General features: G+C 40.9%; 2 protein-coding genes across 2 annotated transcripts; both read right to left on the bottom strand.

Annotated features, from left to right (window-relative positions):
- Positions 1-1902: 1902 nt before the first annotated feature.
- LOC117851515 (uncharacterized) lies at positions 1903-4772 on the bottom strand. The gene is made up of 3 exons (XM_034733344.2): positions 4295-4772; positions 4149-4191; positions 1903-2286 (listed from the first exon to the last, which is right to left on the bottom strand). The coding sequence occupies exons 1-3, from the start codon at positions 4568-4570 to the stop codon at positions 2162-2164; spliced, it is 444 nt and encodes a 147-aa protein (XP_034589235.1). The 5' UTR covers positions 4571-4772; the 3' UTR covers positions 1903-2161.
- Positions 4773-5855: 1083 nt separating this feature from the next.
- LOC117851508 (uncharacterized) lies at positions 5856-14619 on the bottom strand. Its single transcript, XM_072293016.1, has 14 exons — positions 14221-14619; positions 13106-13215; positions 12334-12396; positions 12064-12244; positions 11870-11978; positions 11678-11801; positions 10943-11504; positions 10173-10238; positions 9952-10028; positions 8823-9104; positions 7999-8317; positions 7758-7907; positions 6595-7131; positions 5856-6269 (listed from the first exon to the last, which is right to left on the bottom strand). Exons 1-14 carry the CDS (start codon positions 14509-14511, stop codon positions 6081-6083), a joined length of 3060 nt encoding a protein of 1019 aa, XP_072149117.1. The 5' UTR covers positions 14512-14619; the 3' UTR covers positions 5856-6080.
- Positions 14620-19454: the final 4835 nt, after the last annotated feature.

A 19454-nucleotide genomic window follows, 5' to 3' on the forward strand; every position in this document is an offset into this window, starting at 1 on the left:
ATCAATAGAGGAGGACATGATGTGGGAAAGATGTATGGCGTCGGCACGTTGGAGACTTCACCAATGTTGACAAGATAAGCTAGCATGCATGTAGGAGTGTAGGCATGCTTCGAGGGCGTCATCACCCGTCGCCATCATACTCACAAGTGGCTAAGTAGATGAGAAAAACAAACCCTAACAATCTCCCCTGCTACCTTGTGTTTTTGCACTGGTACTTGCTCAAAAGATTTCAACATGTTTTCCCCGGTGCTATCCTCACATGTTATAGGAGCAGCGTGACCGTGAGTCCATGGAGGGCAAAGAAAAGGTACCACTTGTTAGGTGAATTTTTCAAAAACCCAATTAGATCTGATATTGCAATATCATTTATCATGTTATGCAATGAAATTACTAGGATAGGTTTTAGTCCATGAATTCCAATACATGTTAATTCAATATATGCAAAACAAGTTGGATGTGTCATAAACTAATGTTATTTGTGTATGTGCAAATTGGATTGTCCGCAAGTGTACGAATTACACCTCAATATATGCAAAAGAAATTAAATTCGTACAATGGTCTGAAGCTAGTGATTTAATTCAAACAGGCTTGTTTCTATCAAGGGAAAAATAAAACCAAGTAGGCATGATTTTGTATAGTCGAAGCCATCCTTCCTCACCTCTATGTAGGTCCTGACCTAATAGGTATTTAAGCTCCGTGTGACTATATTAGGGTATGATAAGGAAAACAATTTAATTAGGAGCTAGACCAAGAGGCGAGAAATGACCTTACAAATAGTAGGAGGTTGTTGCTAGCAGTGGTTACCTCACGAAGCCACTGGTGTACTTGTCATGACATTGAGGTGTCATCAGTGATGTCTTCATGTGGATATTGACATGTCCCTAGCATAGTGACAAGCAGGACTCAAGGAGTGATCTCTTATTTGAAGGAGGAAAGTTATATGATATTCGAGTGTTCTGTCTTTTTCACACGTCTGTTTTTTTTCCTTCCTCCTCTTGCCTCCTTCCTCCACTCGCCAACCCAAGGCAGTGCAAGTTTCTTCTCCACCTCCATTGAGTCTTTGACAAGGCTATAATTTAGGGGTTTAGGTTTGGGTTGGGTTTCTCTCCATTACCATGCTTAATAGGGAAGCCCGGGGGGTGATAGGCTGGCCTAGTAGGAGTGTGCGGTAAGGCTGGCATAGGTGGCGCCAACGTCCCGAGCAGTGTAGGAGGTCAGTTGTGTAGGGTAGTGCGAGCGGGGAGGGGGAGATGAATGTTGCCTGAAGGAGCGTGCTATGTTGCCTGAAGGTTGAAAAAATGTCATCCGGATCTAGCGGTAAAAAAGAAACACTAATGTGATATAGACCGTCCCTTAGATATGCGTCATTTCCACCTAAATTGAGTTCTAATTTGGTGTTGCAACCAAATAGAATTGCTGGATCCCAATTCCCATTATTCAATCCTCCCCACCTCACAATTCCCATTCTCTCGAATGCACAGGAGAGCTGCGAATCATTGCATTAATACAGGAGAGAGAAAAAAAGCTAAAGTAGCCATACACCCACACACGCACACCCTTTTCTCTCGTTACAAGCGCGCCCGTGAAACAAAACAAGCGACCAAAGACACACTGCTTAGCAGCTGTTACCCAACAGGTCTAACAGCAACCAGATCCCACTCACAATTCCCATGCTCCAACTCTGGCCCCAGCCCAATTCCAATCCTCCAATTCCCCCAGCCAATCCCACTCCAATTCCAGCCCAAACCCGAGAATTAAACAGAGGCTTTATGTATCTCGTCTCTCAATAAGCGGTGTTCATTCCACAGCAATTTCAACCTTAGCATGAAAAATTCAATACCCTTAGTAATTTCACATGAAAGATTTCAACTTGGTGAACAAGCATTACCGGGGAACAATGACTTGAATGAAACAAAGCTTTGCATTAGAATACAAACTAGATGCTACGATCAACACAGTTCTTCTGTATCAGTACATTATGGGAAAAGTTCCAAGGAAAAAAAATAGACATCAACCACTGCAAGTCTGCAGAGAGTTAAGTCATCATTGACAAACAGGGAACCCTTGTGTATACCAAAAGTGGACCTGTGTTCATCCGGCAACAACCATCTAAAGTTTTGCTATAAGGGAAGAAACACAAGAAGCATCTTACAGGCTGCAACTAGGCACTGACAGGGGCTTCTACTTTGGGGGCATCTTGTAGTTTCTTCTGTGATTCCTTTATGTACTTCCACCCACGTTTGTTAACCCCACTGATCCTAATTGGAGCGTCTGCAGCTTGAACACCTACAAGAGATTTCGGTTAGAAACCAAGCAAACAAATTCTAGAAAATATCATGAAAACTAAAGCAATGTGCATACTACTTTATTGTGTGTTATCCTACCTATACATGTATACATGATTTTATATGAGATAACAGAAGATGCACTCTGAAAGGTTTCAACACTTCTTTTTTAATTTTTACTATCATCCTTCCGGACTATTGATTGATTGCCGAGCAGCAGCCAGCTACCATGACAAACAGAAACAGCAAACAGGAAAAGCTGGAGGGGAAAAGCAGTCAAAGCATCATGGGTTCTATCACAATCTAAATACATATATGGAGAAACACCTAGCACACTAAGAAGAAGCATACCCAAGAATTGTTGAACATGATGCAAAACAAATGAACACACAAATATGTCCATCTGTCTACCGGATACTCTGAATATTGTCTTTATATCCTCATAATAGAAACTATACAGCAATGAACATGTTGTTGAAATGATTATACAACAATGAGTTAATAAGATATTAATATGTTATATGCCCACAAGATACATGAAACATGAGTTGATTTTCAAGATACAACATAATCGATAAAATATTTTAACATAATACAATACATGATACTACAGTTATCTACAAACTATATGCCTCAACAGACCTTAGACACTGCAGATAATTGTATTACTCAAGTTGACTTTAAAAACACTTGGTCAACTGGAGCAATCACCACCTCAATTTATTTTGTTGACATTGAACCTAACAAAGACCAAAAAGATCCATATTCTACATAACGAGAAGCGATTTCTTCAGAGAAATAAGAATGTGCTATAAGAAATAGTAATGGCTTAAACGTGTTATCCTTCTTCTGTTAACCAAACTGCAAGGGAATATATAAATAGTAATGGATATTTGTCTACTAACTTTCCAACCATTCAATTCTGGCAGTTGATAATGTTCATGTGTACAAACATCTAGACTCCTGCTTTTTCATATGTTTTGAAACGTTCTACTCTATCTGTGTACCTTTTGTTTTAATGGGAATCTTCATACAGTTGCAATTTGCTAACCTCCTGTGTTTCTCTACTTGATTGGAAAAACCAAACTGCAAGAGAATATAAATAGTAATGGATATTTGTCTACAAAGTACTAGCAATCCAACCATTCAATTCTGGCAGTTGATAATATTTATGTGCCCAAACATCTAACTAAAGTCTTGATTTTTCACATGTTCTGACACATTCTATGTGTACTTTTTTATGGGAATCTTCATACAGTTGCATTTTTCTGACCTGCATCTCTTTATCTTGATTGGAAAAGATATCACACTGTCCACATGCTCCACCAGCTACGGTTCCATCCTTACAGTTTTGCAAATTGTGTGTCCCAAAATGTCAAAATAGAAACAAATGCTGATCTTCTCTGTATGCTAAACATTTAAATAAATAAGTGGTACGTCCTTTAATTTTGTTGCGTGAGACATTTGATATTGTCAATGAAAGGTTTTCCGTTGCAGAGTCATTAAAAAGTACAGGCACCAGTCCACCATTGTGATAAGGCCATCTTAAAACCAGAATTGTCAGTCACAGACAAATCATTTTGATTAGCCAGGAGGAGAAGAGACACTGAAGGATCATTAGTACAACTGCACAGATTGATGTGTAACTGCAACTATCTTCTGCATATTCCACAATCTAGATTTCACAAGTTCTCTACGAATGTCAACTGAATGAAATCAATGATCTCAATTCATATAAAAACACTCATGGATGTGCTTTTGCAAGAGAGAAACTGAACAAGCAGTTGATGACAACATTTTCAAGCATAGTGCAAATACAGCGTAGGAACAAAGCAAGAGTTCGAGAGAGTGGCAAAGACTGACCTGCCTTGTACCGAATCCCCCACGCCTTCCCATGCCGACCGTCCTGCATTGCAAAAATCATAATAAACCAATCGAAAGGGAACGAGGAAGGAAACGAATCAGCGCAAGTGAGCATGGAGAAGGGGGAACTCGAGCGAGTGGATCACCTTGTAGAGGTTGATCTTGGTGATCTGGTAGGAGACGTCGCGCCAGGTGGTCTTGGCGACCTTGTACCCGACGCCCCACCCCGGCAGGAACTGCACCACGTCGAACAGGTTCTTCTTCTTCCTCTTCTTCGCCTCCTTCGCCACCGCCTCGGCCGCCGCCGCGGCCGCACCCTCCGCCGCCGGCGCGGCGCTGGTACTCAGGGCTCTCTGTGCCGTCGGCGGCGCGAACCCGAGGGACCGCCGGAGCAGGCCCATCGCCCGCTGCGCCATGGCCATCGGGAGCCGGAGGTGGGTCTCGGCGCGATCAGGGCAGGTGGCAGCCGAAAGAGGAGGATGCGGAGCTCCGGCGAGGAGGTGTGAGGGGGCGAGGCGGCGGCCGGGGCTAGGGTTTTGCGTGGATTTTGCGGAGGCGGCCACCGCTCACCGGGGTGGGTTTGGGATAGATCCGGGCCGCTCACAGTCGATCGTTTGGACGGACGGCAGCAACACGTAGTTCACTTTTTTTTTCCCCCATTTCATGATTCATTATCAAGGCAAAATCGTTCACATGACTACTTGTGTTCACGGGCAAAATCGTTGCAGTTGTGTTCACGGGCAATGGCCTAATTGAATGAAGAAGAAACATAACATGGGTGCTCGTATATGCCTTCAATTTATTTTTAGATAGGTGCTAAGACGCATCAATGTGATTATGTGCGCTCATCCGATGTGCATTCGACCTTGCCCATGATCGTTTTCAACCTGCTAGGACTGCGCTTTCTGTCACGTCCTCTTTGCAGTGGTAGTTTGCTCTTCCTCCCGATACTCACCACCGTTCCATTATTCTTCTTCCGTGTAAGCATCACAATTTTCAAGCAACGCCCACTGGCCGTCGGTTAAGATTTAAGAACGCATATTATGGTTTCAAAAAAAAAAGAACGCATATTATGACGGTAGAGTACAATCATTTACTACTTCAACCAGAAGAGCAGTATTACGCGATGTATGTCTCTTCCTGATCGATTTAAAAGCTTCTTTTATCCCCTCTGGTCAGATTAACAATAGATGACAGTGGTAAATTTGGGCTACTGGGCTAGTGAACTTGACGAAGATATAGTAGGATAGAGTTGCAACTTGCAACGAACTGTAGTAAAGAACATGCCCGAGGGCTATACGAAAATAACAGACATACTCAGGATCAGTGAAGGCCTAACATATTCTATCTGGATCTGTCTTCTCTTCAGTCGATTGAAAAAACATTTTGCCGTCAGTCACTATTCCATCCGTTGGATGTGGATCCAACAATCCAAAACCGCCCCTTCCCCGCCGCTTCAACTGCCCACCGAAGGTCCCCACTGCCCGGCTCCGGCACCCTCGCCACCTCTGCCATCTCTTCCACCTCGACCGCCAAGCCACCCCGAAGCTTCCTCTACAGCCAGATACAGAGGTAAACCCCCAAATCCCAAACCTTCGATCCCCCGCCCCCACCAAAAAAAAACCAAAAAAAAATTCCCAAACCCTCCAACCCTAACTCCAATTCATGTCTAGTTCAATTTCTAGTATAATTTTGGATGATTATGGATAAGCAAGAAATCAGTCGATTGATGAGGAGTAAATTTCATTCTATATACAGCCAAATGTGGCACTGCACTATCCGCTACCTATTCCGATCTACTTTCCCCCTATCCTAGTGCCCTTTTTTCCCGAGAGATTCTTCCATACCTGGAAAATGAGTAATTAAACTATATATACAACAGTAATAAAAGAAATTATAAACAACAAATAAATCAAAACAAGACATGAAGAGTCATGGCTTTCGGAGAGCTGACGCTGCTCCCATTATTACGGCCATCACAATCCCCAGTCCCGCACCAAGCGATGCGCCTACAGCTGCAGCTGTAACAGAGCCATCTCTTTTCGGTGGCTTCTGTTTTGCTTGCAGAGACGCCGCCTTCTCTCGTGCCAGGTCCAGCGACAATCTCTCATGAGCAAGCTCCTGTCCAACCATATGCAGTATTTAGGGTCACAGCTAAAAAGTAATACACAAATCATGTTTTAAAATCTTAGCAATGATCAACCCTAGCCTCACAATCTTCTAAATTCACAGCTCATGGAATGACGCCCTTCTATTGGAAAGCTGCCATGCTATTTTGCAGTGATAAGACCATTTAGGCACATTTGAAGCAATATATGTGGCAATGTGGCATACACAGTACTATGAAACCTGGGTTTCTAAAGATTCATATTCATGCAATGGATAGATCATGCTCTCGCCCCATTTTCCCCCCCTAAAACAAACATAGAAGGATAGTAAAACGTACCTCAAATGCTGGTTCTTCATTATTGAGGACTACTTGATGTACAAGTTGGCGAAGGGCAGTAACACCCTCCACATGCATAACAATGTCCTTTCTCTGAAATGGTGATAATACAAAGTTTACAGGAAGATAAGTAGATCTGTTAGCAGGATCCTTGTTCCCCAAATTCCCAGCAGATGAACCAATCGGCATCAAACTATTTCTAGCACTTGGCATTAGAAATGGGGTAGAGTTAACAACTTTTGTCATCTCAGGAGAAGCCTGATATGCTTCCATAGCCAAGCTGATCAACGTGTTCTGCTCATGTGCGCTGACAGAGAATTTGTTGGTTATTGCAAGAATCCAAGGAATGCCAAGAGCCTTGGCTTCATCCAAGAGAAGTGAAAGAGCAGGCTGAGGCCGAGAAGTATTGGACTGTTGATACTGTGGAATTCGATGTGCTAGGTTATGCACGGCAATAACGAGGTCAGTCCTCTTGCTGACATCATGTACTCCTAAGAGCAATTCTTCTTTGAACCGCCTAACCTCCGAAGGTAGCTCCTGATATAAGACGAGTTCACAACAATACTTAGGGTTAGATACTGAGGATATAGACAAAACTTCTGGGGTATCCACTCTTCATCTACCATAAAAGAATTCACCAGACAAGAACAAGGAACAAGTTTCTCTCATGTACCTGCACTTCTATGAACCATGAAATCCAATAACAATACCAACCAATTACATACACATTTCAGAAGTAATAGTTTAACTCCAGTAGACTCAGGATCATACTAGAAAAAAAAAGACTCCAATCCTATGAATAAACGCTCTGGTGATGAAAAGGCAAAAAAAAATTGTAGGCATAGTGTTAAAAAATGGAGCAAAGCATACTTTTCCAGATTGTTTTCTAATTCACACGTCAATTTTCATCACACAACATCACTACATTTTCCGTGGTACACTACTGAGTAGTGAGTAGTACAGTCAAGCACAATGCAGTTGTGTAAAATCTAGAGAGAATAATACATTTTTAGTTGTATCAGCACATACGAACTTCAACTGGAAACTTAAACAAGTGCCACAATTTTAAAATGGTTTAAACCGTGTCACAAGTTAATAGCAATTTCTTAACAGAACACATTTAGAGCTAATAATTTCAAAAGAATAAAAAGTAACAACAGTACCTGCAAGTTCACTGTTGTCGAATCTATGTAGCACAATCCGCTTGATATTCCTTTGCCATGCAAATCTACATGTATGCATTCAAGAACTACGCTGTTTCTTTCTTTAACTTGTCCTAACATTGCTTTAAGCAGGGAAGTTTTACCTGCCCCCTACATCACACAAATATATCCAATATGTAGTATTTCCATGGAGTTTACGTACATGGACATATTATAACAATACCTAAAGATATGGAGGTACCTCTAATCCAAGCAATCGCACCCTCCTTGTCCTGACATAGACCTTTTTACGCACGGTTACAAAATCATTTGTTCCATATATGAGGAATCCACTCAAACCCTTGCAGCAATCTTTATCTTCAAACAATGACTCAAATCCAAAATCCGGGGTTGAATCAGCACCTTTGATCAGAGGAACCAGGAAATCCTCGCTAATGTAATTGGGAGGCTGCTTTAGTGGATGGCCAACAAGGATCCGCATTTTTTGCAATGTAGGTTGCATTTCTTCATTTGGTGAGTACGAAGTGGCTGATGGTAGAGTCTCTACTACCGTGGAATACCTGTATACAAATACTTCAATTAAAGTGTGGAAATACTTATAGACATAACACTGTGAAGAGCAAAACTTGTACATGATAACCAATCAATCAAATGCAACATGCAAACATCAAAAATCTTCAGCAATCAAAGCTGTACTACCTCACACTCCAACACAAACCTCAAGTGTGAAATAACGAATTAGATGACTTGTCTATAGGTTAAAGATAAATGGTTTCAAATTCCACAAAGCATGCAGTTCACTGATAGTTTCAAATTTAATACACATCGCACCACTAGCATGTGCAAAATCTTTTCTGAATGGCAGTTTAAAAAAAAATTCTCAAGCATCATGATCTTAATGTTCTACATCTAAAGAATGGAGTATCACAAGATAGAAGACACCAGTATTTTTAAATTTGCTAACAAAAGCTATGGTGATTACCAATTACATTGCTAATTAAATAAAATAGACTTTGATGAGCTGTATCGCAAAATCTGTAAAATATTTCACAAACTAATGCATACCAGTTTCCATTTATCTGTGCCTGGAAATGAGTGCACAACTGCAGGCCATGCCCAATTATATCAACTTTCAGCGGCTCAGCATTTTTACCACCAGGGAGTCCATCCCATCCAAGAGGAAGAATAGAAGTGGCAGTCCGAATAACAGGAGGGTCCACGATGTGACCAAGTTCAACAGAATCAGCAGCTGCTAGACCAATTAGTTCTTGTATATGTGAAAATTGTGGCAATTGTTCAATGCCCGTGAAAATGGGGGCATTTGCACACATGCACAAATCATATATTCTGCATAAAGAAAACAGCACTAGTCATTTGATTTCAATGAGACTGACTGAAGGATGTACGACAACTAAAGAAAATGCTTAAATACACAAGTCATTAAAACTAAGAAACAAATTGTGAATGATTAAAATGTGGAGAAAATAATTTACCACAAACACGATAACACACAGGATGATATATACTCCCTCCATTCCAAAATGCAAGGCGTTTTAATTTTGTCTAAGTCAATTTCTCTTTCTTTGACCAAGTTTATAGAAAAATGCACCAACATTTACAGCATCAAATTTAGTTTCATATTACAACATTTATCTTTCCATATTCTGTATTTCATTTCAGAAAAGAAAAAAAATCTTATTTCAAAATTTGAATCTGATACAAAATATACCAAAGCATTTTTTTTGTCAAACTAGCAAAGGCTCAGATTTAGCACTTTCAAACAGGAAAATGGAGAACCGGTTGCATCTATTTCCCATAAATTATGAGTTGGCTGCCTTGCAATTAATGTAATCAAAGTAAAGAGTCACATTGACACACACGGACACACCTAATCGCATTTTTCCTATGTTAGATGCAGCATTGTGGATACCTTGTCTAACCATTATGGCAAATGAATGTTTACAGAGAAGACCATTACAAATAATACAAATTTCCTTTATTCTCTTTAGTCACTGTAGCAATTCATTTAGCATCCATGTAAGGTTTAAGATTGAAGAAGGCAATGACTTCATGGTCATATTTGGTATGAATATGAAAGCTCAGGCATAAGATCCAGTGAGATGGAAGATTGGAAGGTGAAAGTTTTGGGTAAGAGCTAGTTCTAGCTGAAGATAACCTGATAGTGAGGTCTTACTTTTGGAACCGTGCCCTGTAGGACTTCATCGAGTGTGATTGCAAACACTCTCTTAACTCTGATATAACAGACTGCACCTGCAAATGCCTTTGCCAAAATATAGCAAGAAAATGAGTAGACCCAATATGGCAAGAAATTGAAAAGTAAAACCTAAGAAAAATGAAACCTGCTTCCTATCTTTTAGTTTTTAAAATAATGGCAGTGAAATAAGAAGTTCATACCGATGTCATCTTGGAGTATTCTGAATCTGATAGTGTATTGACTGAAGAATCTCCCAATAGGTAAAGCTGAAAACAAAAAACATTGACAGAAGTTGAAGCTCTAATCCATTTAAAGATCTAGATGTACCTTGAGAATTTACTTAGGGTCTTTTCAAGAGCATGGATACCGCATTAATAAAATGTAATCTTTTGCTGCATGATTCTCTGAAGATATGATAATGTCTAGAGATTGATGATAAGCAAACCATATTAAATCTGAGCACTAATAGGCATGGCACACTAAGGTGATAAGCAAACCATATAAAATCAGAGCACTAATAGGCATAGCACACTAAGGTTGTTGAATAAATCATATATTTGCATGATCCTCATCATCTAATTTTATGAATGGGCAAGTTTCAGACTTAAAACACATTTTCAAACAGGCAAATGATGACTAGCTTGAGAGAGAATATTATGTGGAATAATGCTGTAGTTAAATTGGAGAAAATGTAGAAACGAAAAAGTTAATATTTTACAACAAAATTCTAGCTGTTTAGCGATATGCCGTGGATGACCTTCAATCATGTGACTGGAAATTGTGTGGCAACATGTTTGTTTACATTCACAGTTGTGCTTCACAGATAATCTGTTTACAAATATGTAAATCTGCCTTACTGAACTGAAAATTCCAATTGGAGGCAAAGGGACAGTGGCTATCATGTTAAACAGGATTTAAAAACAAGAACTCCTTTAGAGTACATAAATTAAGAAGACTGTATGTTACTAACCTCACCAAATGGCACATATGAAGGCAAAGAAGGTACCCTCGTCCAGCGTTTAGATCGCCCCGTTTCAGATGCATTTATTTTCTCAGTCCTGTTAGTATCTTCATTGTGCTCTCCATCTTTATCAGATAAAGGGGTAAGAACAATTCCTTGCGAACCTTCCTGAATCTCTAGAGATTGTGGTTCTTCTTCTGATTCATCAATCTTTGATTGTAAATAACTATCTAATTGTGATGGTGCCTTTCTAAAAACATTTGCTTGTTTTTGAATTACACTTAAGCTTTTACGCACCCCTTCCAAAGGAACAAGTTTTGAAAGTCTCCACAGTGACTTTTGCACTGGACCAACACCTAGAACGAGCTGCTCCCCATTGTTCCCTTTGGCCCTTTCAGCACTTGTCTCCATATTTTCTTCAGATTTCACATCAGTTTTATTTATAAAAGATGCTTCAAGTGTTTGAGCATTGTAGTGGTGAAAGTATGCTGGAGATAGAATGCGTGGCACTAAGTCTTCTAGAATACAGTAGGATTTGAAGTAGTCCTGCCATCCTCTTGTGTGAACATAACTAGCAAAAGGCAAACAAAGGGATAAAGAAGCAATTTTGATAGTATCAACCTTGTTAAACCAACACACCCTCTCCAGACAAATCAAGTAGGATTAGTTAATAGTATTTGTAATAAACTAATAATCTTATGCTCAGTCAAGTGTAGCATTATAGCTATATCTAAAGAAACATACTCTCTCAAAGCGGCATTCCCAACAGGTGGCTGAGAGAAGGTGATACACTTCACATGAAGCCTGTTATCCTCCTTAGATGGAGAGGATGCAATAGCTCTCAAGATTGCAAGTGTAGCCAATGCAGCTACCTGCAGAGATATCAAAGGCGTATGAGAAAATAACGAGCAGGCACTGTATGTTGTCTACAGGTACCTACCGCTCCACCAAGTGAGTGTCCACAAAGAACAAGTTTCCTGTTCCTTTTCTTTGCGAGGTTGTATAACTCCAGTGCTGGAATCCCCTTAGCACGAGCCATGAAACCCTGTATGGTATATTACGTTAAGCAAATCCTAACAATAATGATATGTAATACACAAGATGAATTGATTCCACAAGAAAATGCTTACTCGGTGCACTGCAGGTTTTGATTTTCTCAACTTCTTTGATGTTTCTCGATAAGATTTGCCAAGGTTTTCCTCACCCTTTTGAGCATCATTTTGTGCAGAGTCAACATCAGGAGCGAAACCCTGAGCAGTCTCCTCATGAAACATGGTTCCTTGGAGTATATTCGCATCAGCAATAATATCTCTATAGAAGGAAAACAAACACTTGATGCAATTGTATTACTGCAAACACAACGGACATTAAAGAGTGTGAAGTTCCCAACAAAGTCTTACTTGTAATCTTTTGTGCCAATAAATGTAGCAAACAGGGTGTCACCAGCCTCCGCCAACAGATACCTACATAATTTCACCACTAAGTAGATTCATATAAAAAAAGGCAGACAAACCGTGTGAAGATTGCCATTATTTGGACTACTTAAAATAAGAAATAGATAATCAGAACAAATGTAAATATTGTCTAAAGATACAATGCTGCAAGACTTGGTAATTGAGAAGTAGACCGTTAGTATACGATACTGAAGGGTTCATAAGGAAAATACAGAATGTGCACAACAAAATGTAATGCCAATGGACTATTGAGCCTGGTGATGCTGGAATTAATCCCCATGTGTTAGTCACCATTCATAATTCAAATCAAAGAAGAGATCCATATGTCGACAATTTTTTTTTTGAGGACCATATGTCGACAAATTTCTTTCAAAGGTCCTTGACATAATGCAGATTTTCTACAGGAGGCTCCATGAGAAAAGCAAAATTTTAGAGTGGTTTCCAGCAAGATCACAAATTTAAGACGTCCCATAGCATAATTTGCCTTCTCTTCACAATAAATGCAAAAAGGACTACCTCATCGTGTGCCTTTATTAAGGGAGCTCAGGTGAATCAAGGACTGCAAATGCACTTGATCTACTAGAGATAAGAGTTGCACAAAAAATAACAGTACTGTATTTGATTATAGTGCCTGAGTACAAACTTTTGTGGAGAGCGAAAGCAGAAGCACAAAACACAAATATTTGAAGTAATGAATGGGCTTTAGCGTTTGGCTTACCGATGCGGTACATGATCCAAGGATGGTTGAACACGCTCCAGGGACACAATGGTTCCACCAAAATCAGATTTAAACTTGTTAATATATCTCATCATCTCAGAAACAGGCCTCTGAAAAAAAAGGGTTAATTAAGTGACATGTGGCAAGGAGGGAAATTGAATATTGTGAAATATTCTAACTATTGTTATTATCAACAACAACAAAGCATTTTAGTAAGAACATTCAGGAAGATAGAAAATGGGAAGAGAGATGATGATCAGACATATTATAAAGTGAAGATGAATAAAATAATGTAATGTAACAGTACAATATGCAACCAGACCCAGTGTAAGCATTCAGGCATTTAATGTGACTCATCCATAAAAAACAGTGTTTTAGAAAGCTTAAGATGCTAGTCGGGCAGCATAGTGGGTCCTAGCACAGCGATCAGGTGGGCGAGGTGGAAATTAGACAGTAGGACTTTTTGGAAAAGGGATGAAGAGTTGAAATGTAAATATGAAAAACAATAAATATGAAAAATCTACATGAGACATGACTGTTATAGCAAGATGAGCATAAGTAATCCAAAGATCAACTATATCGAGCAAGCACTTTAAAGATTAGTGATGTTTCTTGGTGGGAAAATCACAAAATGACGAACTCCACATTAATAGTATGAAGTACTTCCTCCGTTCCAAATTGTAGGTTGTTTTGGCATCTCTAGATTCATAGCTTTTACTATGTATTTATACATAATGTATATCTAGATGCATAACAAAAACTATGAACTTAGAAATACCAAAACGACCTACAATTCGTGACAGAGGGAGTATGCAATATCCTGGATTCCCGGTTTTGGTTGGAAAAGTGTCCAAGCTGGTGTGCCGACATTTGGTGGATGGAACATTACATGACAGAAACATACAGACATTTCATTAACCTTCCCCTACCAGAAGAGGCAGGCAACTCCTACTCTCATATATCCAGCAACTAGACAACATTCTACTCCTTTTGCCGCATGCACCATTTGCACCTATCTCCAGCCGAAAATGGCTGCACAGATCTATCTACAATCCGTCCATAGGGATCCGAAAAGGTATATGCAGCGAGCGCGGGGCGAGTGCTACCGGACGGACCTTGTAGACGCACTCGGCGAGGACCATGGCGCAGAGCAGCTCCTGGAGCTCGGCGAAGGTGTCAACGCGGACGGCGCGGCAGAGCTCGCGGAGCTGGCGCCGGCGCCGGTCGATCTCCTCCCGGAACATGCGCTCCCGCTGGCGCATGCGGCCCCCGGGCCACGGCCAGGCGGGCAGCGGCGGGGGCCAGGGCCACCGCGGCGCATGCGGCAGCGCCGCCGCCCAGGGCGGCAGCCGCGACGCCTGGTCCCGCACCCACGACTCGACGCGGCTCGCCAGCGCGGCCACCATTGGCTGGGGGGCGGTCGGGGGCGACGTGCGATGGGGCGATCTGTCGCGGCGAGAGAGGGAAGGGAGAGGAGGAGGAAGGGGAACTGTGCACGGCTCGTATATGCCGCGGTATATCTGCAGCCGAGTATAGATCGGAGGAAGACAGCACGCCTCTCTTCTTCGGGTTTTCTGAATTCTGACGATGGTCTCCACTCTACAGGTTTACTACATTTTACAGGGAGGATTTCAGCAAAAACGGACTCATGTGGCCATGCGTGGTGGCACGGTCGCATGGGACAATCTTTTGAGATAATAAAATTGAAGACTCTCTATTTGAAATAGTTTGAAACTAAACTGGTGTTTCTGTTTCTGTTTTGGAGTAAATGAAAAATTGACGTTGCTAGCTTATATGATATGGGCGAAGGAACATGACGTGTCCACTGCTTGCTTTCTTGAAACCATGCATTTTCCTCACGACTTTTGGATGGCTCAAAGCATCAAACTAAAGTCATTTTGAGCTCTCACTTATACATAGTGATGAAGATAATTAAAAGCTGTCGAAAATGATATTACAAATACGAAAATGGTTCAAACTGTATGGTTGTGTTATTACAATTTTATCATTAAATCAGTTGAACATGACAAGTTTCATGTTTTTGCTGAAACAGAAAACATATTGTACTAAATTTATATGGTAAATAAAAAACGGTTTGCACCATTTTCAACCCCCGCCCCTAATTTGTGTCTCCTTGCTTGGACCCAACTTTGCTTTTGTAATGTTTGCATGGTCACCGCATCACCTTGATGTTTGCATTTCTATGCTACTGCATTTTGTGATAATGAAAAGAGGGGCATATATATGGGCATGTTTGGCTTTTTTTTTTGCAAAGCTAAAATAGATCCGTCCCAATAAACAACGATTTTCTGCCATGAAAGACAGCATTAAGCCACGACAACATAAGCACAAGGCCAGGGGCAGACCCAAGGCCCAGCGACCTTGGCCCGTGCACGAGCTCACCCATCCGCTAAATCCATTACTAACCATAGCTTATTCGATGCTAAGCTATTAGTTAGCAGAATATGTAGAGCTGTAGTAAAGACGCCCCCCCCCCACCCCGGCTCTTGGAAGCTTCTGGGTCCGCCACTGCATAAGGCCACGAAAGCAAGCTTAAATCTCTACTCCTACAAGTCATTTACCACCCATATCTGTCTTCCTCTCCTACGATCATCGGCCTACGCATGATCGATACCGCACTTCCTCTATAATTTTCCATGTATGTATCATTCTTCTCGGTTGAGTTCGTTCCGCATTTCCTCCCACATTCCAATTTAGTTGCTAAAATTGAGCTCCACGTTGTGACCGCTACTCCTGATTATGCACCATCAAATTCTACAGATTCCCAAACACATTGTCCATGCGGCAGCACATCGCTGACTATCTCCCCCTCCGTATGGCCACACCCCATAACTTCAAGAGAAAATTCCTTGTATGTCATTGGAAATTATAACCATCCCTTCTATGCCATCCAGATTTAGATCACCCTTTTATGCCATCAGTGTTAATTTTTCATCCCCTACGTGCCATCGCCGTTACGCACCCATCATATTGCTGTTAAGTATGTGGTGGAAAGACGATTTTACCCCTCTAGAGAAGGTTTGCCAAATCAAGTGTGGCGGACCGCCATGGGCCTCGACATCGAACGCATCCCCACGCAACAGCCCATCGACCATGACCTAGTGCGTGCATCGATCTTATCACCACTGCAGCTTTGTTTCACCCCATACTTTAGCCCTCAATTACACTTTCAACCTCTATCTCTTAAGGTGACAGGTGGGCCCAATCTGCTGCGTCGTCAGTTCTCCCTCTCTCCCGGGGCGCGGAGCTGCGCAAGCTTTCCTCCTTAATACCCGTCTCACCCCTTCCACGACAGTTGCTATGCTCTCCTCTTCACCGACCTCCTATATTGGACCAGCGTCCCATCTATACCGGTGACAGTGTATTAGTGAGTCGAATCATCTTCGGCCATACGTCCCGATGACATTTAGTCACCCGCACTTGTAGTGATGATTGATGGTGTGATGGGGATAACAGGGAGGAAGAACGACCCGAACCATGCTAATATCATATTCCCTCCATCCTAAATTATAAGTCACTTTGGATTTTCTAGATTCACATATTTTACCATGCATCTAGATATAGTTCCTCCGTTCCAAATTGTAGGTCGTTTTGGCTTTTCTAGGAAAAGCTAAAACGACCTACAATTTGGAACGGAGGGAGTAATATATATCAAGGTGCATAGCAAAATCTATGAATCTTAAAAGACAAATACGACTTATAATTTGGGACGGAGGGTGTAGCATTCAGTGTACGCACCGCCATGTCATGAGATTATGAAGCAGCTCAAAGCTTCAGGTTGATTTGTTCAATACTGCTTCAAGCTAACTTGCTCACTATGCATTTGTTAAAATGCTTACATAAATAAATAGTTTATTTACATTGCCCGTATGTGCAGTCTCTACCTGTGATGGGATCACGGAGGCCTCTGAAAATAGCAGAGACTCAGAGAGGGGGTCATCGCCGAGCATGTCCCTCATCTTGCTTCGCTTTTAGGCTTTTAGCTAGCTGCTTGGTTCGCTAGAATAGCTGAACATGCACTCCCTGTCTCCCTTTGATGTCTTTTCTATGCTTCGGTTTGTGAATTTCAACCTGATCATGTATGCAGTAGCTGGGGATCGACGACAAAGAATGTGGCAGAGCCCTCATGAATCGACCAGGGAGACAATGTTGCTGGATGCTAATACTAGTGGCGGAGAGAGTTGTTTCTCTATAAATCACTGGAAATTTAAAAGTGAAGACATGATCTTATCTTGTTTTGAGATGATATTTTAGTGTTCATGTCTATCTGAATGGGGATTTCCGTTTTCTGACAGTGATTGGTATTAGTAGCTGTGCAATTGCAATTGACCTTATATAAATTGCACACATTTAGGTAAATTTCATGCTTCTGCATCTAACCCGGAAGAGGTGAAATGCCTGCCTGGTCGTAAGGCCTGTCTTTTAGAGTTTAAGCAAAATTGGGTTTCTGTAGATGCATTTTGCATTTGTGGTACAAATAAAGAATTTCGTCACTGACAATGTTACTTTTTAATCACAGGAGAAACAATAGATTATGATCGAGAATATTGCCTTTTACAAGCGCAAATGTATTGGCGTAGTGAAGGGACTTGAATTATTTGGTCAGTTGTTTTCTAATAAAATAAATCTTTTTGAGCGAAATGGTCACGGCAAACTATAGTAGAATGGGTTACTAAATCGAACCCTCCTTGAAGTTTCGGATGCATTTGCTTTTCAGTAAAATGATTTTGATTATATGTTTTTTTCCTGAACTTTTAGGTTTAAAGATGTGCGATGCTTCGACGAGGAGGTAGGGAAGAAGGTTGCAACTAGAGCTTTTTCCTGTAAACGTACAATTTTCTCTTTGTTCGTGAATTCCAGTGACCATTTTCCATACTATATGGAAGTTATACCTGTATGGCTTTACGGTATGACAGCTCCCTTCTTTTCATTTCCGGAACAGCTTAGATTTAAGATGTTCTTTGGTGTGACTGCGAATATAACCAATTGAGATGCAGCATTGTGAGGATTATCCTCGTTGATTTTGTTGAGGTCCTAGACACTTCCAAGGCCTTGAATATTGCAATGCAATGTCTTGAATGGAGTTATCAGGGGAGCATTGGAAATAGTTAGTTCTTCTGTTACTGCCATCTCATTTTAGGTTACATCCTTTTACTTATCTTCTGAGTCATAGTATTGAATAAATGTAATGCCCCAGTTTTTAGACCATTTAAGATTCACTAAAATTTTAGCTTTTTTTTATTTTTTTTCATGAATCCAATTTATTTCCATTATTTTAGTAGCTAGCTAGAGTTATTGAAACATTTGTTATTTTGAAAACCTGCATAAAATCTACATGTGTGCTTTATTTATTTTCTCCCTTTCTAAAACCTGGATCCCATGAATCTTTCTCCCCAATTTAAATTTGAACATATTTCAAATTTAAATCCAACCAAAGTCCTCACATAAATTCCTAAATCCTATCTAGAGCCTAACCCCATCCAAATATTCAAACTCCAAATATTAAAACTATTCAAACCTAAAGTTCTTAACCAAATGTTCAAAACTCTTTCCAGGAACCAAAACCTCTAAGTTCTTAAACGCAACCCTATTTAAATTCGAATTTAAATAAAAGCCTCCAAACAAATAACCAAATAACTCCTAGGCCTAATCTCTTGGATTGGGCCGACACCAACCCAAAATCCCAGCCCACCAATCTCCCGTTCTCTTTTTCTTGGCCTGCTTCGCTTCTTGGCACAAATTCGAAGCCGGCCCAGCTCGTCACCACTCAGCATGCTAAACATTTCAGCCCAGCTCCTCAAGCAGCTACTACCGCCTCTCCCTCTCTTCCCTATTACCTCGCTCCTTGGATGCGACGCGGCCGGTAGCAGCAGCCAGCGGCAGCTGCCCAAGCCGCACGCCCACACCCCGCCACCATTATAGTACGGTGCATTAAGGTCACGTACAACGATCGTCCTCAAGCCCGTACAACGATCGTCCTCAAGCTATATAGAAGCCGTATAGAAAGGTGTTTGATACGATGTGCTAAATTTTAATAGGATCATATCGAATGTTCGGATGTTAATTAGGAGGACTAAACATGAGCTAATTATAAAATTAATTGCATAGATGGAGCCTAATTCGTGAGACGAATCTATTAGGACTAATTAATCCATCATTAGCAAATAGTTAATGTAGCATCACATTATCAAATCATGCACTAATTAGGCTTAATAGATCAATCTTGCGAATTAGACTCCATCTGTGCAATTAGTTTTGTAATTAGACTATGTTTAATACTCCTAATTAGTATCAAACATCCGATATGACAGGTGCTAAAGTTTAGCAA

Source organism: Setaria viridis, chromosome 1 (genome assembly GCF_005286985.2).
Source record: "Setaria viridis chromosome 1, Setaria_viridis_v4.0, whole genome shotgun sequence".
Taxonomy (NCBI): Eukaryota; Viridiplantae; Streptophyta; class Magnoliopsida; order Poales; family Poaceae; genus Setaria; species Setaria viridis.

Bases quoted from the DNA above. Each gene is read 5' to 3' on its own strand.
- LOC117851515 (XM_034733344.2), bottom strand. From the start codon at position 4,570: ATGGCCATGGCGCAGCGGGCGATGGGCCTGCTCCGGCGGTCCCTCGGG. The intron at 4,192-4,294 runs GTGATCCACTCG...TTTGCAATGCAG, and splicing joins CCAAGATCAACCTCTACAAG to GACGGTCGGCATGGGAAGGC. The intron at 2,287-4,148 runs GTCAGTCTTTGC...AATCTCTTGTAG, and splicing joins GGGGATTCGGTACAAGGCAG to GTGTTCAAGCTGCAGACGCT.
- LOC117851508 (XM_072293016.1), bottom strand. From the start codon at position 14,511: ATGGTGGCCGCGCTGGCGAGCCGCGTCGAGTCGTGGGTGCGGGACCAG. The intron at 13,216-14,220 runs GTCCGTCCGGTA...CTTTTTTTTCAG, and splicing joins TCGCCGAGTGCGTCTACAAG to AGGCCTGTTTCTGAGATGAT. The intron at 11,979-12,063 runs GTAAGCATTTTC...TATACCATACAG, and splicing joins CAAAACCTGCAGTGCACCGA to GGTTTCATGGCTCGTGCTAA.